General features: G+C 43.8%; 1 protein-coding gene across 6 annotated transcripts in view; it reads right to left on the minus strand.

Moving 5' to 3' along the window:
* The window catches only part of LOC126162199 (schwannomin-interacting protein 1 homolog), a 1,363,715-nt gene that overhangs the window by 367,891 nt on the left and 976,481 nt on the right, over positions 1–19,343 (minus strand). For all 6 annotated transcript variants that reach the window (XM_049918537.1, XM_049918536.1, XM_049918533.1 and 3 more), the window contains one exon: positions 1,092–1,189. In XM_049918537.1, the coding sequence (XP_049774494.1) occupies positions 1,092–1,189 (98 nt within the window). The remainder of the gene's footprint in view (positions 1–1,091; positions 1,190–19,343) is intronic.

Consider the following 19,343-nt stretch of genomic DNA (forward strand, 5'->3'; position numbering starts at 1 on the left):
CTTCGCAGAACCATTTTGAGGTGAAGAATTGTGTAGTTAAATTATTTATATTAATGCAGAACGTCGACGCCTTTCAACAGTGACAGGCTAAGTACAAAAGAGGTTATATTTCGGCGCAACCATCGAAAAGCGTAATGGTACAGTAAACAAGTGGCTACAACAGAAAACTATTATTTATATTCAGTTGTTAGTTGCAGTTTCCATTATTCCATTCATTATGTCCGAAATAATGCAGAATAGTGTTTACAGACGAAAGAACACGATACTCATTCCGTAGATTAAGACAGCGTTGTGAGAACAAGAATTGCGTAAGTTAGGTCGTATGGGAACCTTGCGATAGCGGGGCATAGGCCAATAAGAAGAATCAAAAATTTCACATCTAGTGAGGTTTTCCCGATGGAAAAGAGCTCGAATCAATAATATTGTTTCTGTTTATCAGGAAGACGCTTTTCTTTGCAGTTTAAGACTTGTGCGTATGCAAAAAAGAATTAATCTCATGCTCTAAACCTGTAGTTGTAAGTACAGGAGGAGGCAACTTTTCCCATGCTTAAGAGAAATGTAGAAATTACTAGTTTACTGCGATAAATGTCATTCCTGAGAAACTTTAGGTCCTGTAGCGTACAACAAACAGAGAATTTTTTGAGTACCTAATACACAAACTTTTAAGATGAGTTTTCTTCCTTAAATTGAGGTTGAGATGGTTTGTTTGCATTGTTACACTACCACCGTCAATGGCCGTGATTTAGATTTCTGATATATCTGAGAGAAGATTTAGAGATTGTTGTCAATTGCTGATGTAGAAACATAATACGTAAGCAATATACGGAATTAATACGCTCGTATATGCCAGTCAAAGTGCCGAAACACGTCACATTTTGGTAGTATGAAAAATGAAGTTTAATTAAACATAGAAACTCTGGCAAATATGCCGGAAGGAGCTATAAAAGTAGTTGACGAAACTACTGCAGCACCAATCAATACGTGTCGCCTCCCGTTAGGAAGAGGTGAACATCCGATTTGGTGGTGAGCTTCAGAACGAGATTCCGCTGTCAGAGGTAATACAGCAAAAGGATGTGATGACTTGTACTCACCCGCCGTTCCTCCTCCCTTGCAGCGCGCAGGTGCGACTCGATAGCATCGAGGTCGATCTTGGGCATCGCAGTCTCGATGTTGTAGACATCAAAGCCTCCTGGAAAATCGAGAGAAAAACGGAATGAGGTTGGAAGGCGTGCAGGCGTGGAGCTGTGGAGGCGCCGCACAGCGCTCGATGTGCAGCCGCGTCACTATCGATTGGTCGTGAGCGCCAGGTCGACCCTGCTCCCGCGAGACCTCAGGTGATATCCCGGAGACGTTCTGCGTTTCTGCGTGCCGCTCCAGGCCACGCCGATCCTGTGCACCGCCGCGGGGAATCTGGAAAATTTCATTAAGTGCCGCCATGTGACAGTAAATACCTCTGCCCTCAGACGCCAGCTCGTCCTGCTTGGAATCTGCGGCAGCGCATTCTGGAATGTAATCACTGAGTTGTGACATAGTAGGACAATTCGAATGGCACATTAACACGGTTTGGGGCAGCTAGATGGCAACAGTTTGTGTTTTTTCAAAAAAAGAATTTGCTGTGTCTTTGACTAGCGTGTGCCAAATAGGCATTAGGCAGAATTCTCCTGCGCAAGACAACTGGTGCACATAAAAACCCTTTATAACTCCCTCAAGTTCAGTTGTAGTAAATTGCTATAAAGCGAGTAGTATTTTTTATAATAATCTGTCGATGTACCTCAGTATTTTCCAGCATCTCGGTTAATAATACCAACAACGTATATCTGTCAATAGTTGAAAGGTGTAAATTGCTGTAGAGAATTACCGAAATGCAGTATATTGTAGCCTAAATTCAGAAGTTGAAGTAAAGTTGCTGCTCGATACAAATTGCAATCACCACCGTTTTGCTAGCAATATACAGAAACAGTGCTGTGGCGTATAGGTTTGCAGGCTTTTGTGGCGGTGGTCATTGCAGGTAAGACCTTGTTGGTGATTATGTTAAGTCATATTCCCACATCTAGGTATTTCTTCATACGTACATTTTTCCATCCCCCTGTTGGAGTTTGCCTTGGGGAGAGAGAGAGAAGTATGCAAGAAAGTTGGAAATTTGCTTGCACTGGGCAAACTTCAACATGCATGTCAGGAAGACAAATTATTTGCAGACAGGAACCTGGTTGCACAATTGCATGTTAAGATTATACTGCAATGCCACAAGTGAGACCCAGAGAGAGATTTCAGAATAGTATTTTGGAGTGTAATGCATGGCCCTAACTGATACAGACTTGGATCATAATTCAATAATGATGAAAAGTAGGCTGATGTTTAAGAGAAAATTCTCAGCACGAATGGAGAACTTTGCCTGGAGTGCAATTTCTCATTACCTATCCTTCAAGTCACGCTATGTGAGAAGGGTTCAATGCTGAAAGTAAAATATTACGAGCAGAGTCATTAAGAAGACCTGAAACAGTTTAGCCTCACTTAAAGGATGAGAGTCATTTGTCCAGTTGCTCGTTCATGACGGCGCGAAAATGGAAGGTGATACACTGAACGTGAAACGTTTCGGGGTAGCCGTTATTTGCTACATCGAACAGGCGGCAGAACGGGCACCTCTCCTATCAAACTGCTGAGGTCATCGGTCCCTAAGCTTACACACTATTTAATCTAACTTAAACGAACTTACGCTAAGGACGACACACACACACACCCATGCCAGAGGGAGGACTCGAACCTCCTGCCTTGGGGCCTTATGGTGTCGAAAACTAGTGTCGTGTACACTCATAGAAGGAAGTAGCCTCGCATTTTTCCGAAGAAGAGCAATTATTATACAAAATTCATCAATCTACCGTTTGAGTAACTTCGTCATAGGGTAGGTGCTGATTGCTGATAAGGAGAGGGAGACTACGCTGCCCTGCAATATTTAAGTAAGGGGTTGGTAAAACAACTTAACATACTAACTATTCGGCGGAAATTAAAGAAAGTGCGAGAACATGTTGCCAGAGGTCTCCCAGGTGGGCACAGAAAATTGGATGTCAAGTGGCGTGAGGTCAGCGTGACTGTAGCGCCAAATAGGAATGGATTCGCAACACGAGGCAGTAGAAAGAACGGGAAAAGACTGTGTGTGCTTATTATCGAGCAGTCACGCTGCACTCTGGTGGGATTCTTCATTACAAAATGGGCCGGGGACTACGTCTGGATGACCTCAGACGGAGAAGAACCACCGGGAAACTGGAAGAAGGACGAAGTGTGACGAATCTAGCCAATGAATTCGGCATTGCTCACACCGTTGTTTCACGTGCATTTGGAGCGTTCCGAATCACAGGCACTGCTGTTCGAAAGAGAGGACGTGCGCAACCGCAGTCAACTACAGTAGTAGATCAGAGTTATATTGAGCAACAGCAAGAGGGGATCCACGTAAAACAGCAAGTGCGACAGCTACCACATTTAACAGAACTCCAAGGCACGCACTCTCACGTTCAATACGGCGACCGCACGGGAGTGGTCTCTCTACCCGATGACAAGGACGTTGTGTTCCGTTGACACTGGCACACCTTCGGAACCGTTTGCGATGGGCCAAGAGCACAGGGCCTGGCCCAACGAGGATTGGTTGATTTGGGAGAGGGAAGCAAACAGCGACGTCATAGGTCCCATCGGATTATGGAAGGATGGGGAAGGTAGTCGGCCGTGCCCTCTCAAAGGAACCATCCCGGCATTTGCCTGAAGCGACTTAGGAAAGTCACGGAAAACCTAACTCAGGCTGGCCGGACGCGGGGTTGAACCGTCGTCCTCCGGAATGCAAGTCCAATGTGCTAACCACCGCGCCACCTCGCTTGGTCCCAACGAGGAGAGGTCGCACGCTCTTCTTAGATGACAGTAGATTTATTCTGACTAGCGATTCTGGACGCAGACTCCTCATACGGCGAGACATGGGAACACTTAATGCACTCAGTAACACTGTGAACATGTTCGTTTCGGTGGACCAGGATTAATGATGTGGGGAGGCAGAATATTACACGGGCGTACTGACCTCCAAATCGCTGAACACGGTACACCCACCGGCAAATTTTATTGTGACATTGTACTCCTTCCCCATGTGTGTGTTATGAGGGGTTCGTTGGGCCCTTTCTTAATTTTTATGGATGATAATACGCGACCGCAGGAGAAGAGTTCTTGTTCGAAGAAGATATTCGGCGTATGGAGTGACTGCGCCGTGCGTGGCTCGTGTTCCAGCTAATTATGTATTTTACACCCTGTTTTTAACGTACTTCCACCTCACTACGTTAATTTAAATTACTGCTGTCACTGAGTTGCTGCTTTGCCTGACCGTGAGCGGCGTTAGCAGCGCGTATCGATATATCCCCTCTCGTAGTATCTTTGCTTCACTGCTATGACTTCCCGGTCGTTGTCTGTCGTAAGGAGTTAGTTGGTCCCAGTTCGGGTGGCACTTCGAGCTGCCAGTCAGTTGGGGATGCGTCGGGAGTGCAGTCCGGACCTGCCAGTAGGGGAGTTGCAATGCGGCACCAGTGCAGTCGGGTTGGAGCAGTGAGGTCTGCATCGACATGGCTCGCCCGACCATTGTCGCCACGCATCACTTGAGCCGGGCCACGGTCTTGGTGGATCGTCGGTCGGTCGTCCAACCGGATGACGCGTTTTGGCTCGCCGATCGTTCATGAGTCGGCTCGGCAGTGTGTGTGTGTGTGCGCATCGACTCCCGATTTGTCTTCGTGCATGCTTAGTTACTGTTGTGTATCGTTCAGCTCTTCGTTCAAGAGTGTCGGACTGCTTGTGTAGTTGGTGTAATGTCTCCTGACGACGATTTTAGATGTTGTCGGCATTCTGAGTGGAGTAGGTCGGTTGTTGCGGACGAGGGAAGTTTCTGCGCGGTGCAGTCGGTTGGGGCAGCTGGCAGTCCCTGCGCAGTGTCAGAGCGTGTGTGGAACTGTCCGATCGCTACGAGCTTCGTGGTTCGCCGACTCAGGACGTCAAAGTTGAGTAGCGGTTTCAACTACCCAAGCCACATCTATTCATGTTGTGGTGGTTCGCTTCGGTGGTTTGCTGTTGGGGAGGTTTTCCGGTGAGCAACACCGAGTGGTTCTACTGGTGAGATTTAGCCACCATGTGGTGCAATTACGAGTAACTATATTTGTCGACTACGATTTGAGTGCACCACTGGAATTTTGTCTTGTGGCCGTTAGTGTTCTGGTTACCTGCCCTGGGCATTGACGTAAATTCAAGCAGTGTTCTTTTGAGCGAGTTAACTATTACCGTGTTTCAATTCAAGCGTACCAGCAGAATTTTCTGCATAGTGACCGTTAGTGTTCCGGTCCCCTGCCCTGGCCACTAACGTAATTTCAGGCAGCGCTGCCCAACATGATGTGTAATTTTGACAGCTAATATGTACTCCATTGTGGATTATCACGTTTGTAACATTGCCAGTTGGGATTCTCATGTACTGATTGACGGGAAGCAAGTTGTTGTCGGTCGGACAGTGGCTGCCCCCTGGTTGGGTTCTGACGGATAGAGTATAGTTGGGCTCCCCACCTGCCTCACCTACGTGAACGAGGGCAGACCGACCTCCCTGGAGGCCTTCTGAGTGCCACCGGTGTTTAATTATCTGTTGTCAGCTATTTTAAATTTTAGGCTTATGGTTATTTGTTTGTTTCTTTGCAAAATTAATTTTTAAATTTTTCTTTCAAGCTTAAACACTGCGGCCTTCTGACTTTAGAGATTATGGTAATATATTTTGAAATTTTGAAGTTTAATTGTGGCCCTCAGCCATTGGTATTGCACCTTGCATATGTTGCTTTTTTAAATTATTTTCTTGGTGTATTAACTGGATTTTTATCTTTTTGATTTTTAAGATTTCTTGTTGTTTAACATGGCGATCTTCTGCCTTTAAAGGTCTATGGTAATATATTCTAAAATGTTGGTAATTAATTGTGGCCCTCAGCTATTTGTATTGCACTTTGCGTATGTTGTTTTGAGTTATTCTATTGCTATCTTAATTGGATTTTTATCTTGTTAAGATTCCTTGTTGGAGGCCTTCAGCCGTGAAAGAGTTGCTAAATTACAAGTAATGACAATTAGAAGCAGAAACTAACCTCAACTCTTGGCCCTTTCCACAATCCTATTACTTGTTCTGCCCAGCGGGTTTAGCGGGCTTTTCAGTGGCCTCCCTGCTCCCACGACTTAAGCCCCATCAAGTACATGTGGGATGCGATTTGTGGACGTACTGAAACACGCCAAAATGCGCCACCGACTATTCAGCTGTTTTCTACCGTGCTGATGCAGGAAATGAACGCCCTACCCCAAGAGCTCCTGACCAATGCTGTGCATAGGAGCCCTTTAGGGAGCACGCATTGCCGTCCATGGCGCTCACACACCCTGTTAATAGCCATATTACACCCTTTCTAATGCCCGCGGGACTATCATAAATCGGGGCGACTTAGTGTAATTATTGTCTTTGAATAAAGCTGTCATTTCTGTTTGTCTCGTTTCTTATTTCTTTCTTAGATTCTGTGCTATACTGCTGCGGTTCTTTCTATGCGTGGTCCAGGTTTTGTTGAGCAATGTTACTTGGCAGTGACACGTCGCGCGAAAGTAACTTCCGTCCTTAAGTTTTGCGCACCGGTGTATTATTCTTCTCGAGACGCCAGTTGGCTTCCTGGTCTTTGTAGTCACTGCGCGTCGTGGCTGTTGGTTAGTTGATGGTGGAAGCAACGAACTTGGAAACCTATAGCCGTAATCTCTATTGAGATTGAACCCAGAACAGTGTTCGGAACGTAGAGTATTGTAGAAGAAGGTTGAAGGGCCAGAAAATTTTAGCTTTGGTATGCTTTCTCTATTACAGTAACGTATTTCGGAGGCAACCGAGCCATAATCTTAAGAACAAAATCGTTGCAAAATATCAGTGTCAACCTGCAGCAAACTCTAATCTTCATCGATTATTCCTTGCACTGGGCAAACTTCGACATGCATGTCATGAAGACAAATTATTTGCAGACAGGAACGTGGTTGCACAATTGCATGTTAAGATTATACTGCAATCCCACAAGTGAGACCCAGAGAGAGATTTCAGAATAGTATTTTGGAGTGTAATGCATGGCCCTAACGGATACAGACTTGGATCATAATTCAATAATGATGAAAAGTAGGCTGATGTTTAAGGGAACATTCTCAGCACGAATGGAGAACTTCGCCTGGACTGCAATCTCTCATTATCTATCCTTCAAGTCACGCTATGTGAGATTCCAATCCCAATGAAAGCAGGTGTTGACAGATGTGAAAATTACCGAACTCTCAGTTTAATAAGTCACGCCTGCAAAATACTAACGCGAGTTCTTTACAGACGAATGGAAAAACTAGTAGAAGCCGACCTAGGGGAAGATCAGTTTGGATTCTGTAGAAATATGGGAACACGTGAGGCAATACTGACACTACGACTTATCTTAGAAGCTAGATTAAGAAAAGGCAAACCTACGTTTCTAGCATTTGTAGACTTAGAGAAAGCTTTTGACAATGTTGACTGGAATACTCTCTTTCATATTCTGAGGGTGGCAGGGGTAAAATACAGGGAGCGAAAGGCTATTTACAATTTGTACAGAAAGCAGATGGCAGTTATAAGAGTTGAGGGGCATGAAAGGGAAGCAGTGGTTGGGAAGGGAGTGAGACAGGGTTGTAGCCTCTCCCCGATGTTATTCAATCTGTATATTGAGCAAGCAGTGAAGGAAACAAAAGAAAAATTTGGAGTAGGTATTAAAATCCATGAAGAAGAAATAAAAACATTGAGGTTCGCCGATGACATTGTAATTCTGTCAGAGACAGCAAAGAACTTGGAAGAGCAGTTGAATGGAATGGATGGTGTCTTGAAAGGAGAATATAAGATGAACATCAACAAAAGCAAAACGAGGATAATGGAATGTAGTCGAATTAAGTCTGGTGATGTTGAGGGTATTAGATTAGGAAATGAGACACTTAAAGTAATAAAGGAGTTTTGCTATTTGGGGAGCAAAATAACTGATGATGGTCGAAGTAGAGAGGATATAAAATGTATACTGGCAATGGCAAGGAAAGCGTTTCTGAAGAAGAGAAATTTGTTAACATCGAGTATAGATTTAAGTGTCAGGAAGTCGTTTCTGAAAGTATTTGTATGCAGTGTAGCCATGTATGGAAGTGAAACATGGACGATAAATAGTTTAGACAAGAAGAGAATAGAAGGTTTCGAAATGTGGTGCTACAGAAGAATGCTGAGGATTAGATCGGTAGATCACATAACTAATGAGGAGGTGTTGAGTAGGATTGGGGATAAGTTTGTGGCACAACTTGACTAGAAGAAGGGATCGGTTGGTAGGACATGTTCTGAGGCATCAAGGGATCACCAATTTAGTATTGGAGGGCAGCGTAGAGGGAGATCAAGAGATGAATACACCAAGCAGATTCAGAAGGACGTAGGTTGCAGTAGGTACTGGGAGATGAAGAAGCTTGCACAGGATAGAGTAGCATGGAGAGCTGCATCAAACCAGTCCCAGGACTGAAGACCACAACAACAACATGTGAGAAGGGTTCAATGCTGAAAGTAAAATATTACGAGCAAAGTCATTAAGAAGACCTGAAACAGTTAAGCCTCACTTAAAGGATGAGAGTCATTTGTCCAGTTGCTCGTTCATGACGGCGCGAAAATGGAAGGTGATATACTCAACGTGAAATGTTTCGGGGTAGCCGTTATTTGCTACATCGAACAGGCGGCAGAACGGGCACCTCTCCCATCAACCCACTGTTTGCAAGTAGGCAGAGGAAGTGATTGCGAAAGAGGGCTGGTCACTTCGTTCTTTAAGAGAGTATGCACACAGATGATGTTCAGCACTGTATACCTATTGACCCCAGTTTGCTGCAATATCACGGAAATTATTTTTGTGCTCGTTTATGATGACTTATTTGGAAACAGAACAACTGCTATTAGTAAGCAACATATTCTGTATTCATTGATTGTTCTGCTCGTTCAGGCGACAGAAGATTGTAGAAAGGTCTACATCTCTATTGATGCCATTTTCCTGACAGCGTTACGCATCGCTTGATAATATGACAAATACGTGGTTATGGAATACCGGAAATGGGTACGCATTTGGAGTGAAACCTTCTTAGGTAAGGGAACCTAGTACATCTTTGGTAATAGGGAGACATCGTGAGAAGCGAAAGGATAGCCCAGAGAACCCTAAGGAAACGTAACGGAGCTCTAAATCTTCACGATATGCTTTGATCAGCCAAAACATTATGACGAAATGCACATTAACGTTAGCATGTTGGCCCAACTTTCCAGTGCAACACAGCGGCGATTCTGCATGGCAAGAATCCGACAAATCCGTGGTGGGTGGCAGCAGATGTCTGTACACGGGTCGCACAATTCCCGTGAATTAAAGGCAAGCGGTTTATGGGCGCGTTAGCGTACCAACGGGTTGACACCGGGAGAGTTCAGTGTTCAAGACATCTTCGCGAGTTAACTACCGTCCTTCGTGAATCACTATATTGCGATTCTGACCTCGTAACACGGACAGTTATCCTGCTGGAAGATGCCATGCCGTCGCCGTCTGGGAAGCCATCAAGTATGAAGAATGACGATGGTCCGCAATAGTGTTCACTTAATCCACAGTTGTTATGGTGCTTTCGATTACTATCACAGGTTCCATGGAGGTCCATGTGAATGTCCTCCACAGCGACAATACTGCTCCTATCGGCCTGCATCTGTGGTGCGGTGCATATACCGAGCAGAAGTTCGCCCGGATGGCTGCGTATCCGGACACGGCCATCGACCTGGTGTAACAACTAACGTGAGTCATTCGACCAGGCGAATAATTTCCGCTGATACGCTATCCAATCTCGATGACAGCGTGCCCACTGCAGTCTTAATTGGCGACGTCGTTGAGTCAACATGGGGACAAATTAGGGATCGTATGTTGTGGAGCCCCGTGTTCAACACGCTATGAACTGAGCGGGGTTCTCCGAAACACTCATGCATGCAGCAGGATTGTACTCTGTCGTTAGATCTGCCACATGTCGCCTCCGACCCTGCTCTACCGCACGGGCAAGCTTCTGACCTCCGCGTTCTGTGATGAGGCATAGATGTGGAATACCATGTCGCGTACTCGTGGTTTCACCGTCTTTTAATCATTTTCCACAGACGCTCAATACAGTAGCACACTGACATTCGACTGCTTCGTCGATTCCTAGGTGCTTGTTCGCAGGCCCCGGCCCATAGCAATCTGTCCATTCTCAGTGTCGCTTATGTCAGTGTACTTTACCATTTGTGACCCGTATAGTTGCTAGAATGATTCCCCATTCGCCTCTGCTACGTTTCTAATACCGGGTGGATACAATTAATGTGCAGCTACTCACGAAGATCCAGGACTGTAATTATAGTGTGCTAGCGATACTTGGTAGATATGCTAAGCGTTAATGTGGAACCGATTTACGCTGAAAAAAAAAATAGTTCCAATTTTGGCCACTAGGTGCAAATCTGGTGCAGTACAGCGTCTTCAGTCCTTATATTGAACAAACTGTGTATGTGGCATTTAATAATAAAATCAACATTATGCCTTTCTTACTTGTTTGACCTTACCTGCCCACATCTGGTTCCTAATCCAGTACCTATGGGAACCTTCCTACAAGGCTTTCTTCCATTCACAACGCCAGATTTGCACCTGGTAACTAAAATTGGAACTAATTTTTTCCAACGTACATCGGTTTTGCATTAACACATTAGAATATCTACCAAGTTTCGCTGCCATAATGACAGTGGACACTAGACCTCTGTTAGTAACTGCATTTTATTTATAGCCACCTGGTACCTTCCTTACTTCTTTACGTGCCCGAAACGTCACCAGGAGGTGGGCAATGTTCCTAAATATTTTGGCTCATCCGTGCATATTAACGACTTCTCAATAAAGCAAGCACAACTGTCACCATACAGATTTTAAGAAGGACAGAACTAATCTGCCGGACTCTTCGCTTTAGTGAAACCTGAGAGGCTCCAAGGTGTTCGACAAGAACACAACCTCTCTCTCCTGCCCCTCCCTCCTCCCATTCCCACCTACCACTCAGCTGCTTGACCTAGTTCTGGACGAAGTTACAAGAAAATGGGAAAAAGATATCAAATGTATAAACGTCAGAAATTAAGGTTCCAAAATCAATGTTAAATGCTTACCCTGTGTAATGATTTAGCAGTACCCACCAATACCAAACAGGAAACAAAATATGTCGTAGATAAACTACACAGTGATTTCTCTAAATCGCTTCAAGCAAATGCCGGGATGGTTCCTTTGAAAGGGAACGGCCGACTTCCTTCCCCGTCCTTCCCTAATCCGATGAGACCGATGACCTCGCTGTTTGGTCTCTTCCCCCCAAACAACCCAATCAAACCCAAACAAACTACACAAGAGAGCGGCAAAGGCAGGTCACCACTGTTTGGAAAATATACATCAAAACAGCAGTAAAATTGGCCAAAGATGGATTGTATGGCGAGTTTATAGGTATCATCCTTCAAATACCGTGGAGAGATCATACTGATATTGGGGTTGGATAATAGTGCAAACGTGAAAAGACTCGTCAAATTCCAAAAAACATTCAGAATCACATGGAACACTGTAACAGTAAAGTAATATTGCGCAGCAACGTCAAAATTACGACATTACATGGTAGTTCTTTTACGAGAATCATTTTATGCATCGGAATCACTCTAAAACAGCAGAAATTGGAAAACAAGAGCGGAGTATTTTTAGGAAAATGTATGACCTGACACAGGAAACGGAATTTAGACGATGACGAGAACATCTAACCAATAGACATGCCGATCACAAGAGACGCTTGAAATCCTACCGCCTTATTTATAGTAAAGACAACACTAGACGCATTAGAACGTTATTTAACATTATTAATAAAAAGATCAAAATCAGCTGGTGGCGAGAAGCTAGGGAAGATTTACAAGACGTGAACAGCGCAGAAGAAAACTTACTAAATCGTCTAGTCATTGGAGCGCTGACGAAGTACAGATTAACACAGAAACTTAAAAAGAAGGTTGCCGAGAAATGGTCAGAACAAGTGCAAGAAAAGATTTAGTGAATTCTTGAAGAAATTTTGAGAGGATAGAAAAGCAGAAACCATTAAATATGAAGGTTTAACGTTCTCCGTAAGTGGTCAAAAAGGAAGGAATAAAGGAAGGACGGAAGGAAGAAGAGGAGGAAATGACTTGGCAAACAACCATTTTACCTCCCTAAAGCTGTAGTTATGTGCAGGTTGGTCGCGTCAATATAAAAGTATTACTAATGACAGAAAAATATGAAGATGGCCAACGCTTGGTGCAAAGACTGGCTCAATATAAACAATGTAAAGGGTGTAAATGGACGAGAAGAACCAATTCATTTGATTACGTCAGCAACAATTGATCACTGAAACCAGTCAAAACCTTAATGTATGTAGCTATATCTTTTGGGGAGGGATTTAAGATGAAACAACGAGATAACTTCAGCTCTGGGGAAGGCGGATGTCAGGCCAAAACGTACCAGCACAATTGTAGGGAAATGTAATTCAGTCATGTAGGAAGTGACTTACGAAAGACCATTTGATCAGTTCTTGAGTTATTCTTTAATTCTTAGATTTTTATCAGTTAGTAGGAATTAGACGGGAGATCTAATAAGATCTGTGCCCTTCCCCACGGGTTTATCCAGTCACTGCCAGAGCGACAGAGACGTGCTGATGCTACTAGCTTGGGAAGCGCTACATTAAAATTGATGAGCATCTCTTCGTGACTTACTCTCAAAAAGCGACGCTCCGATACGTCAATAAATGAGTTTGTTCTTCTAATTCGCCAAATGATAAGCTCCATGGCACTGGAGGGAAATTTAGAGGGCAAAAACTGTAGGGGATGACAGAGATCGGAATACACCAACCAAATCCGAGATTCATTCAGTAAGTAATGCAACACTTTCTTTGTGAAAGTGGGCTGGTTTTATGCGTAATTCCAACACAACATATTATTCCCCAGTCTTTTGGCTACAAGACCCTGTTTTTCAACGTAATATCCGTTCAATGGAGGCCCTACGCCACCTTGTTGGGAGGGTCACTATGCCCGCACGGTACCACTCTACTTGTCTACGAGCCAACGTCTTGTTGCATCAACACCTCACCATCGTCCACGTATTGCTTCCTGTGGAGTGCATCCTTCACTGGGCCAAGCAGATGGAAATCGGAAGGTGCGACATCTGGGCTTCAGGGTAGATAAGGAAGAACAGTCCAATGAAATTTTGTGAGCTCCTCTCTGATGTACGGACTTGTGTCAAGCCTTGCGTTGTCGTGGAGAAGAAGCTCGTTAGCATTTTTGTGGCGATGAATACGGTGCAGTCGTTTCTTCAAGTTCCTGAGGGTAGCACATCACACTTCAGAGCTGATCGTTGCACTGAACGAGGAGGACATCAAACAGAATAACCCCTTCAGAGACCCAGAAAACCGTCGCCATGAGTTTACCGGCTGAGGGTGCGACTTTCAACTTTTTATTCGGAGGAGAGATGGTGTGGCGCCACTCCATGGATTGGCGTTCCGTTTCCGGTTCGAATTTATGAACCCATGTTTCACCGTCTCCGACGATTTTCGACAAAAAGTAATTCCGCACAGATGATCCTTCGTTGCTCTTTGTGGCTTTCTGTTAGGTTGGCGGGGAACCCAGCGGACAGACATCTTTGAGTAACCAATCTGGTGGACGAGTGTTGTTAGCACTACCGACAGAGACGGCCTGTTGAGTAGCGGGGTGTTTGGTCGTGAATCCTCGATCAGCTCGAATCAGTGTGTCCGCATGTTCCAACATTGCTGAAGTCACAGCTGTGTACTGCTGGCCGGCACTTGGGGTATCGGACATGTTTGCGCAACCCTATTGCTATGATTACAGACGTCTCGCCCAATGACTTATCGTGCTTTTGTTCACTGCCAGGACTTAGTAGACTCCGGTAAGCACGTATGAATATCTCAAATGCTTTGGTTTTCCAACAAAAGGAACGCAGTGACAACTCTCTGCTTGGAACACACCCCCGTTACAGACGCCATTTTGTAGGCTACGCGTAGCGCCACCATACACCGGAATCTCATGAAACTGTAGGGTCTGAAGCGGAAATATGTCATGATGTGCCGCAACAAGTTCCGCATTCTTCCCCGAAGCTGGCCACAGGGGCCGGCCGCGGTGGTCTAGCGGTTCTGGCGCTGCAGTCCGGAACCGCGGGACTGCTACGGTCGCAGGTTCGAATCCTGCCTCGGGCATGGGTGTGTGTGATGTCCTTAGGTTAGTTAGGTTTAAGTAGTTCTAAGTTCTAGGGGACTTATGACCTAAGATGTTGAGTCCCATAGTGCTCAGAGCCATTTGAACCATTTTGGCCACAGGGAAATCTGTTGCTTTACTTATTGAACCCCATTGTAAATGACGACGTAAGGTGCAGTGTTACTATGAGATGAAGAGGTTAGCGCAGGAGAGAAATTCGTGGCGGGCTGCTGCAATACAGTCAGGAGACAGATGAAAAAAAAAGAAAAGATCATGGTAATGTAATCAAAGAAACGTGTACCCTATGAAGAGCAGTAGCAAGAACCTTGCCACCTGTTTCACCATTCGTTAATGTAATAGGGAGAGGGAAATGATTCTTGTACAACAGGTACGCTGTGCCAACACCATACGGCTGTTGGGTGGCAGATGTAGATGTAAGTAGACTGACGAGCTGCATGTACTTTAGTTATAAGAACAGATGCGTCGGTCGTGTGACTGTTGTCACTGCACTGTCACCCAAGAATTATTATGGGTCGCTACTCTTTCTGTTTCTTTAATCTAGAGCTTTTGACATGTTTCGCTTCCGTGCCATGGAATCTATGGAATTATTATCAAGAATATTATTACGTCGTCCATGAATTTTACCGAAACGACAACTGATGACCATTCTTTTGCGAAAAGAATAAAAATGCTGGTATACTTGCCAAGTTTGTACGACTGGCGCCGGAGCGGGAAGGCTGTTTGTTGCCTGCCCGTTTAAGTTGTGCCATTCACTGTTGAGCGTTAGCTTTTGAACAAGATTGCGCAGTTGTACCTTGTTTGTTAAACTGTTGAAGAAAGTATTAGTGATGGAAATTTATTTTGTGATCAAATCTCATGATGTGTGTCGGCGAAAGTTCACGGAGAAATTTGAAAAGGAAGCACCAGTGAAAAATGTTATTCAGAAGTTAGTTAAGACATTTCGTGAAACAGGTTCAGTGTTAAACAAGAAACGTGCCACACGAAGATCAGTTTTAACGACATGTCATTCATGATATTAAAGCAGCAGTTACTGTATTCCCCATAAATCTGTGTATGGAGTAAGCCAGGAAAAGAACATTTCACTTGGATCAGCCCACACTGCAGCGTCATTACTGAAATGTTATCAGTACGCGTGCACGTTTCACATTAGCTGAATAATGCTGATCATGTCAGAAGGGGTCACTACTGTCAATGGTTCAAGAACCTCATTAGAGGCAAAAATCGCAGTGTACATTATGTGTATTTCACAGACGAAGCTTAGTTTCATCTTAGTGGGTATGTTAAGAGCCACAACTACTGGACCAGGGGTACTGACAATCCGCACTATTTCACTGAGTTTCTCTTACACCCACAAAGGCCATGGATAGAGTTTCTCTTACACCCACAAATGCGATGAATAATAGGATCTTTGTTGTTTGAATCAATTGTGGATGCTTCCGTCTACCAAGACAAACTCCAGTCGTTCATAGCTTTACTGGAAGAGGATGAGCGTGACTGCTGGTTGCAGCAAGACGGCGCCACTTTCCATACAGCTCGCTCTGCTATAGAAATGCTGCAGGATTTTTTGGTGAAATAATGATTTCGACACGATTGTGGACAGCACGATCCCCTGATCTTATCAGCCCGGACTTCTTTCTGTGGAGCTTCTTAAAAGATATTGTTTACAGGAACAATCCTCATACCGCGCAGGATCTGAAGACGTACATTGAAAAAGCCCCTAGGTAATAAAACATATAACACGTCAGCCTCAGTTGCAAATAGAAACCAATCTGTACCTAGGTTTCAGCCAAAATAATTTGGCCGTCTTCAGAAGCTATTGACACTAAACTATTGCATAACAAGGTCTGCCCATGTCAAGTATAAAACTATAGCACCGTAGTACCCAGTCATAAATCTACATTACCTAGCTGACGAGAAACAGCAGGCCCCACTGCGCGGACGAGGTAGGTAGGCCGCGAGAGCTGCGCCGAAACTAATCGCAGCGAGCAGCTGTGTACCGAGCACCGCTGATAGTCATGCGCATGAGAGCGTGGAAATATAGATGCATAACAGTAGCTACCATTACGTTAGGAATTGGGTTAATATAACCATTAATACTGTTAATGGCGTAATATGTAACCGAACTTACGTCTGAGGAGAACGAGAACCCTACAATCGGTCAATCGAGCTTTTAACAGAGTAATTATCCACAAATACAAAGTTTTATTTTATTTTATAATGCAGGCATCTAGCTAATTTATGATAAGCGGTGTTGGTGCTATCCACTATCGGCCGGATCGGATGATTAATCTTATGGACCTAATATAAATTAGCCAGATGTCTGCATTATAAAACAAAAGAAAACTTTGTATTTGTGGATAATTACTCTGTTAAAAGCTCGGTTGACCTAGCTAGCAGTTTGAAAACTTTAATCTGCTCTGATGTTTCTAAACTCGTTTCTTTTGACATCACAAGTGTGTACACTAACGTGCCAGTAAACCAAACTTTAGACATTTAAGAAGCCAAGTTGCGTTTCTACAGAAAATTATCCGACACTGAAATAGATGAATTAATGACGCTCTTGCGCATTATCCTGAAGTATAACTATTTCTATTTTAATGGAAGAATTTATTCTCAACCATCTAGTTTAGCAATGAGAAGCCCTCTGCCCTCTGGCAGGTATTTTATCTGAAATCTTTGTAAATTCTATGGAACGCCTTTTCTTTCAAAATAATGCAGATTTAGCGAGCAAAATTATGTTTTATGCAACATATGTAGACGACTTAATTTTCATTATTAACGGCTCTCAAGATGATATAGATCAAATTTTCACAACTTTTAATAAACTCCACGAGAAAATAAGCTTCACGCTAGAAAATAAATCTCCCAATACATCTTTGAATTATTTAGACCTAAATTTGGCAATAGAGGACAACCGTGTAAGGTTTAACATTTTTCTGAAAAATACCTTTCCCGATAATATCATCGCAGCCGACTCTACACAACCCCAAGCCCACAAAATGGCCATCTTGCATTCTTGCATACACCGAGCGCTCGCCATTCCTCTTTCAGCAGACGCAATGGAGAACGAGTTACAAATCCCAGAAGTTATCGCCTATAATAATGGATATAAGCCAGAAATTGTGAGACAGCTCATTAACAAGAAAATAGGTAGAAAAACTGCGACCTCAGCTACACTAGGTGTCGCACCAGAGGATAACTCCGCTTGCTTCATTTCTATTCCCTTCATAGGCAAAGCATCTTATAAAATAGGGCGACTATTAAAGAGCCACGGCTTTAAGATTGCATATTCTACGAATAACAACCTCAAAAAGAGCTTGGTCCACTCGTTAAAGAATACTAATGACAAATTTTCTCGTTCTGGAGTGTAGAAAATCACCTGTAGTGATTTCCCGAGTAATTACATGTCCCAGACAGGGAGAGCCCTCTCAGCTAGATGTAGAGAACGTATACCCACGAAAAGTGGTGATGGCAAGCGTAGCTCGACTTTTGCCGAGCATATTGTTCAATTGGCCCATGCTCCCAATCCACCAAATAACACAGAGCTATTAAATTGCGAGGTTAAAGGCACTAGGCTTGACATCCTTGAGGAGTTGCAAATCTTTATACACCTGTTACTTGATAAAGAAAACCTACTTAATGACCAGCTACAATTGAGAAATAAGAACATTTTCGAAGGTTTTCAACCTTTGTTTCACCGGCCCTGATGTTGCGTTGCCTTTGCCGTTGCCGACCCCTGACTCTACCTTGTTTAGTTGAACAGTAATGTATTCAAAATTGAGGAATAATTTTCCCGAGTAATAGCTAGTCTTTCTTACGGGCTCCGAATCCGATTATAGGGTTTTCGTTCTCCTCAGACGTAAGTTCGGTTACATATTACGCCATTAACAGTATTAATGGTTATATTAACCCAATTCCTAACGTAATGGTAGCTACTGTTATGCATCTATATTTCCACGTTCTCATGCGCATGACTATCAGCGGTGCTCGGTACACAGCTGGTCGCTGCGATTAGTTTCGGCGCAGCTCTCGCGGCCTACCTACCTCGTCCGCGCAGTGGGGCCTGCTGTTTCTCGCAGCTAAGTAATGTAGATTTATGACTGGGTACTACGGTGCTATAGTTTTATACTTGACATGGGCAGACCTTGTTATGCAATAGTTTAGTGTCAATAGCTTCTGAAGACGGCCAAATTATTTTGGCTGAAACCTAGGTACAGATTGGTTTCTATTTGCAACTGAGGCTGACGTGTTATATGTTTAATTATTTATCACAGTTGCTAACGGGGCTGCACGATGTAAAATTCTTATACTCAAGGTAATAGTGTAAAGCTAATAATAGTAGCAATGAACATATTAAAACGTGTCTAAAAGTGCATATAAATGGATGGAGAATATCTGCTATAATATATAGTAACTTATGATGTAAGTTTTCCAGTAAAAACATTACTTATAGAATAAACTAAACGACAGGGCCTCTTTTACGTTGACCACTCTGTGTCTAAAGCAAAGCTGAAGGTAGATATAAAAATTCCATACACGTAATTTTTACCATTATAAACAATGAAACGTGATGTAACAGCAAATTAAAAAATTGTTATACATCGAAACGATCTACAACGATACTCGTCTTCATTTATTCCGTGTGGCTTTCTCCGTTGCTCCCGTATTGCGATTGCAGCAGAACTTGCACTGCTCTGCAGAACGTGCAGCTGGCGTTAATGAGATGTAGCAGGAAGTACACCTTTCGCAAAAGAGAATGAAAACGTGATTGAACATAGAGATTCCGAGAATTCGTAACGTGAAAGGCGTGCTGTGTTCCTTTTATCTCAGTTCGTGTCGTAGACATTAGCTTCTAATTAGAAGCCCAAGAAGAATGGGGTAGATTGCTACATGCGTGGCACAAAGCAAGGACGTTGCGTCACAGCGTATGAAACACAATGACGCTGACGTAAAACACACCTCATTATTTCAGACAGGGAGATCATCCTACGAAGTGCCT

Source organism: Schistocerca cancellata, chromosome 2 (assembly GCF_023864275.1).
Source record: "Schistocerca cancellata isolate TAMUIC-IGC-003103 chromosome 2, iqSchCanc2.1, whole genome shotgun sequence".
Classification (NCBI taxonomy): Eukaryota; Metazoa; Arthropoda; class Insecta; order Orthoptera; family Acrididae; genus Schistocerca; species Schistocerca cancellata.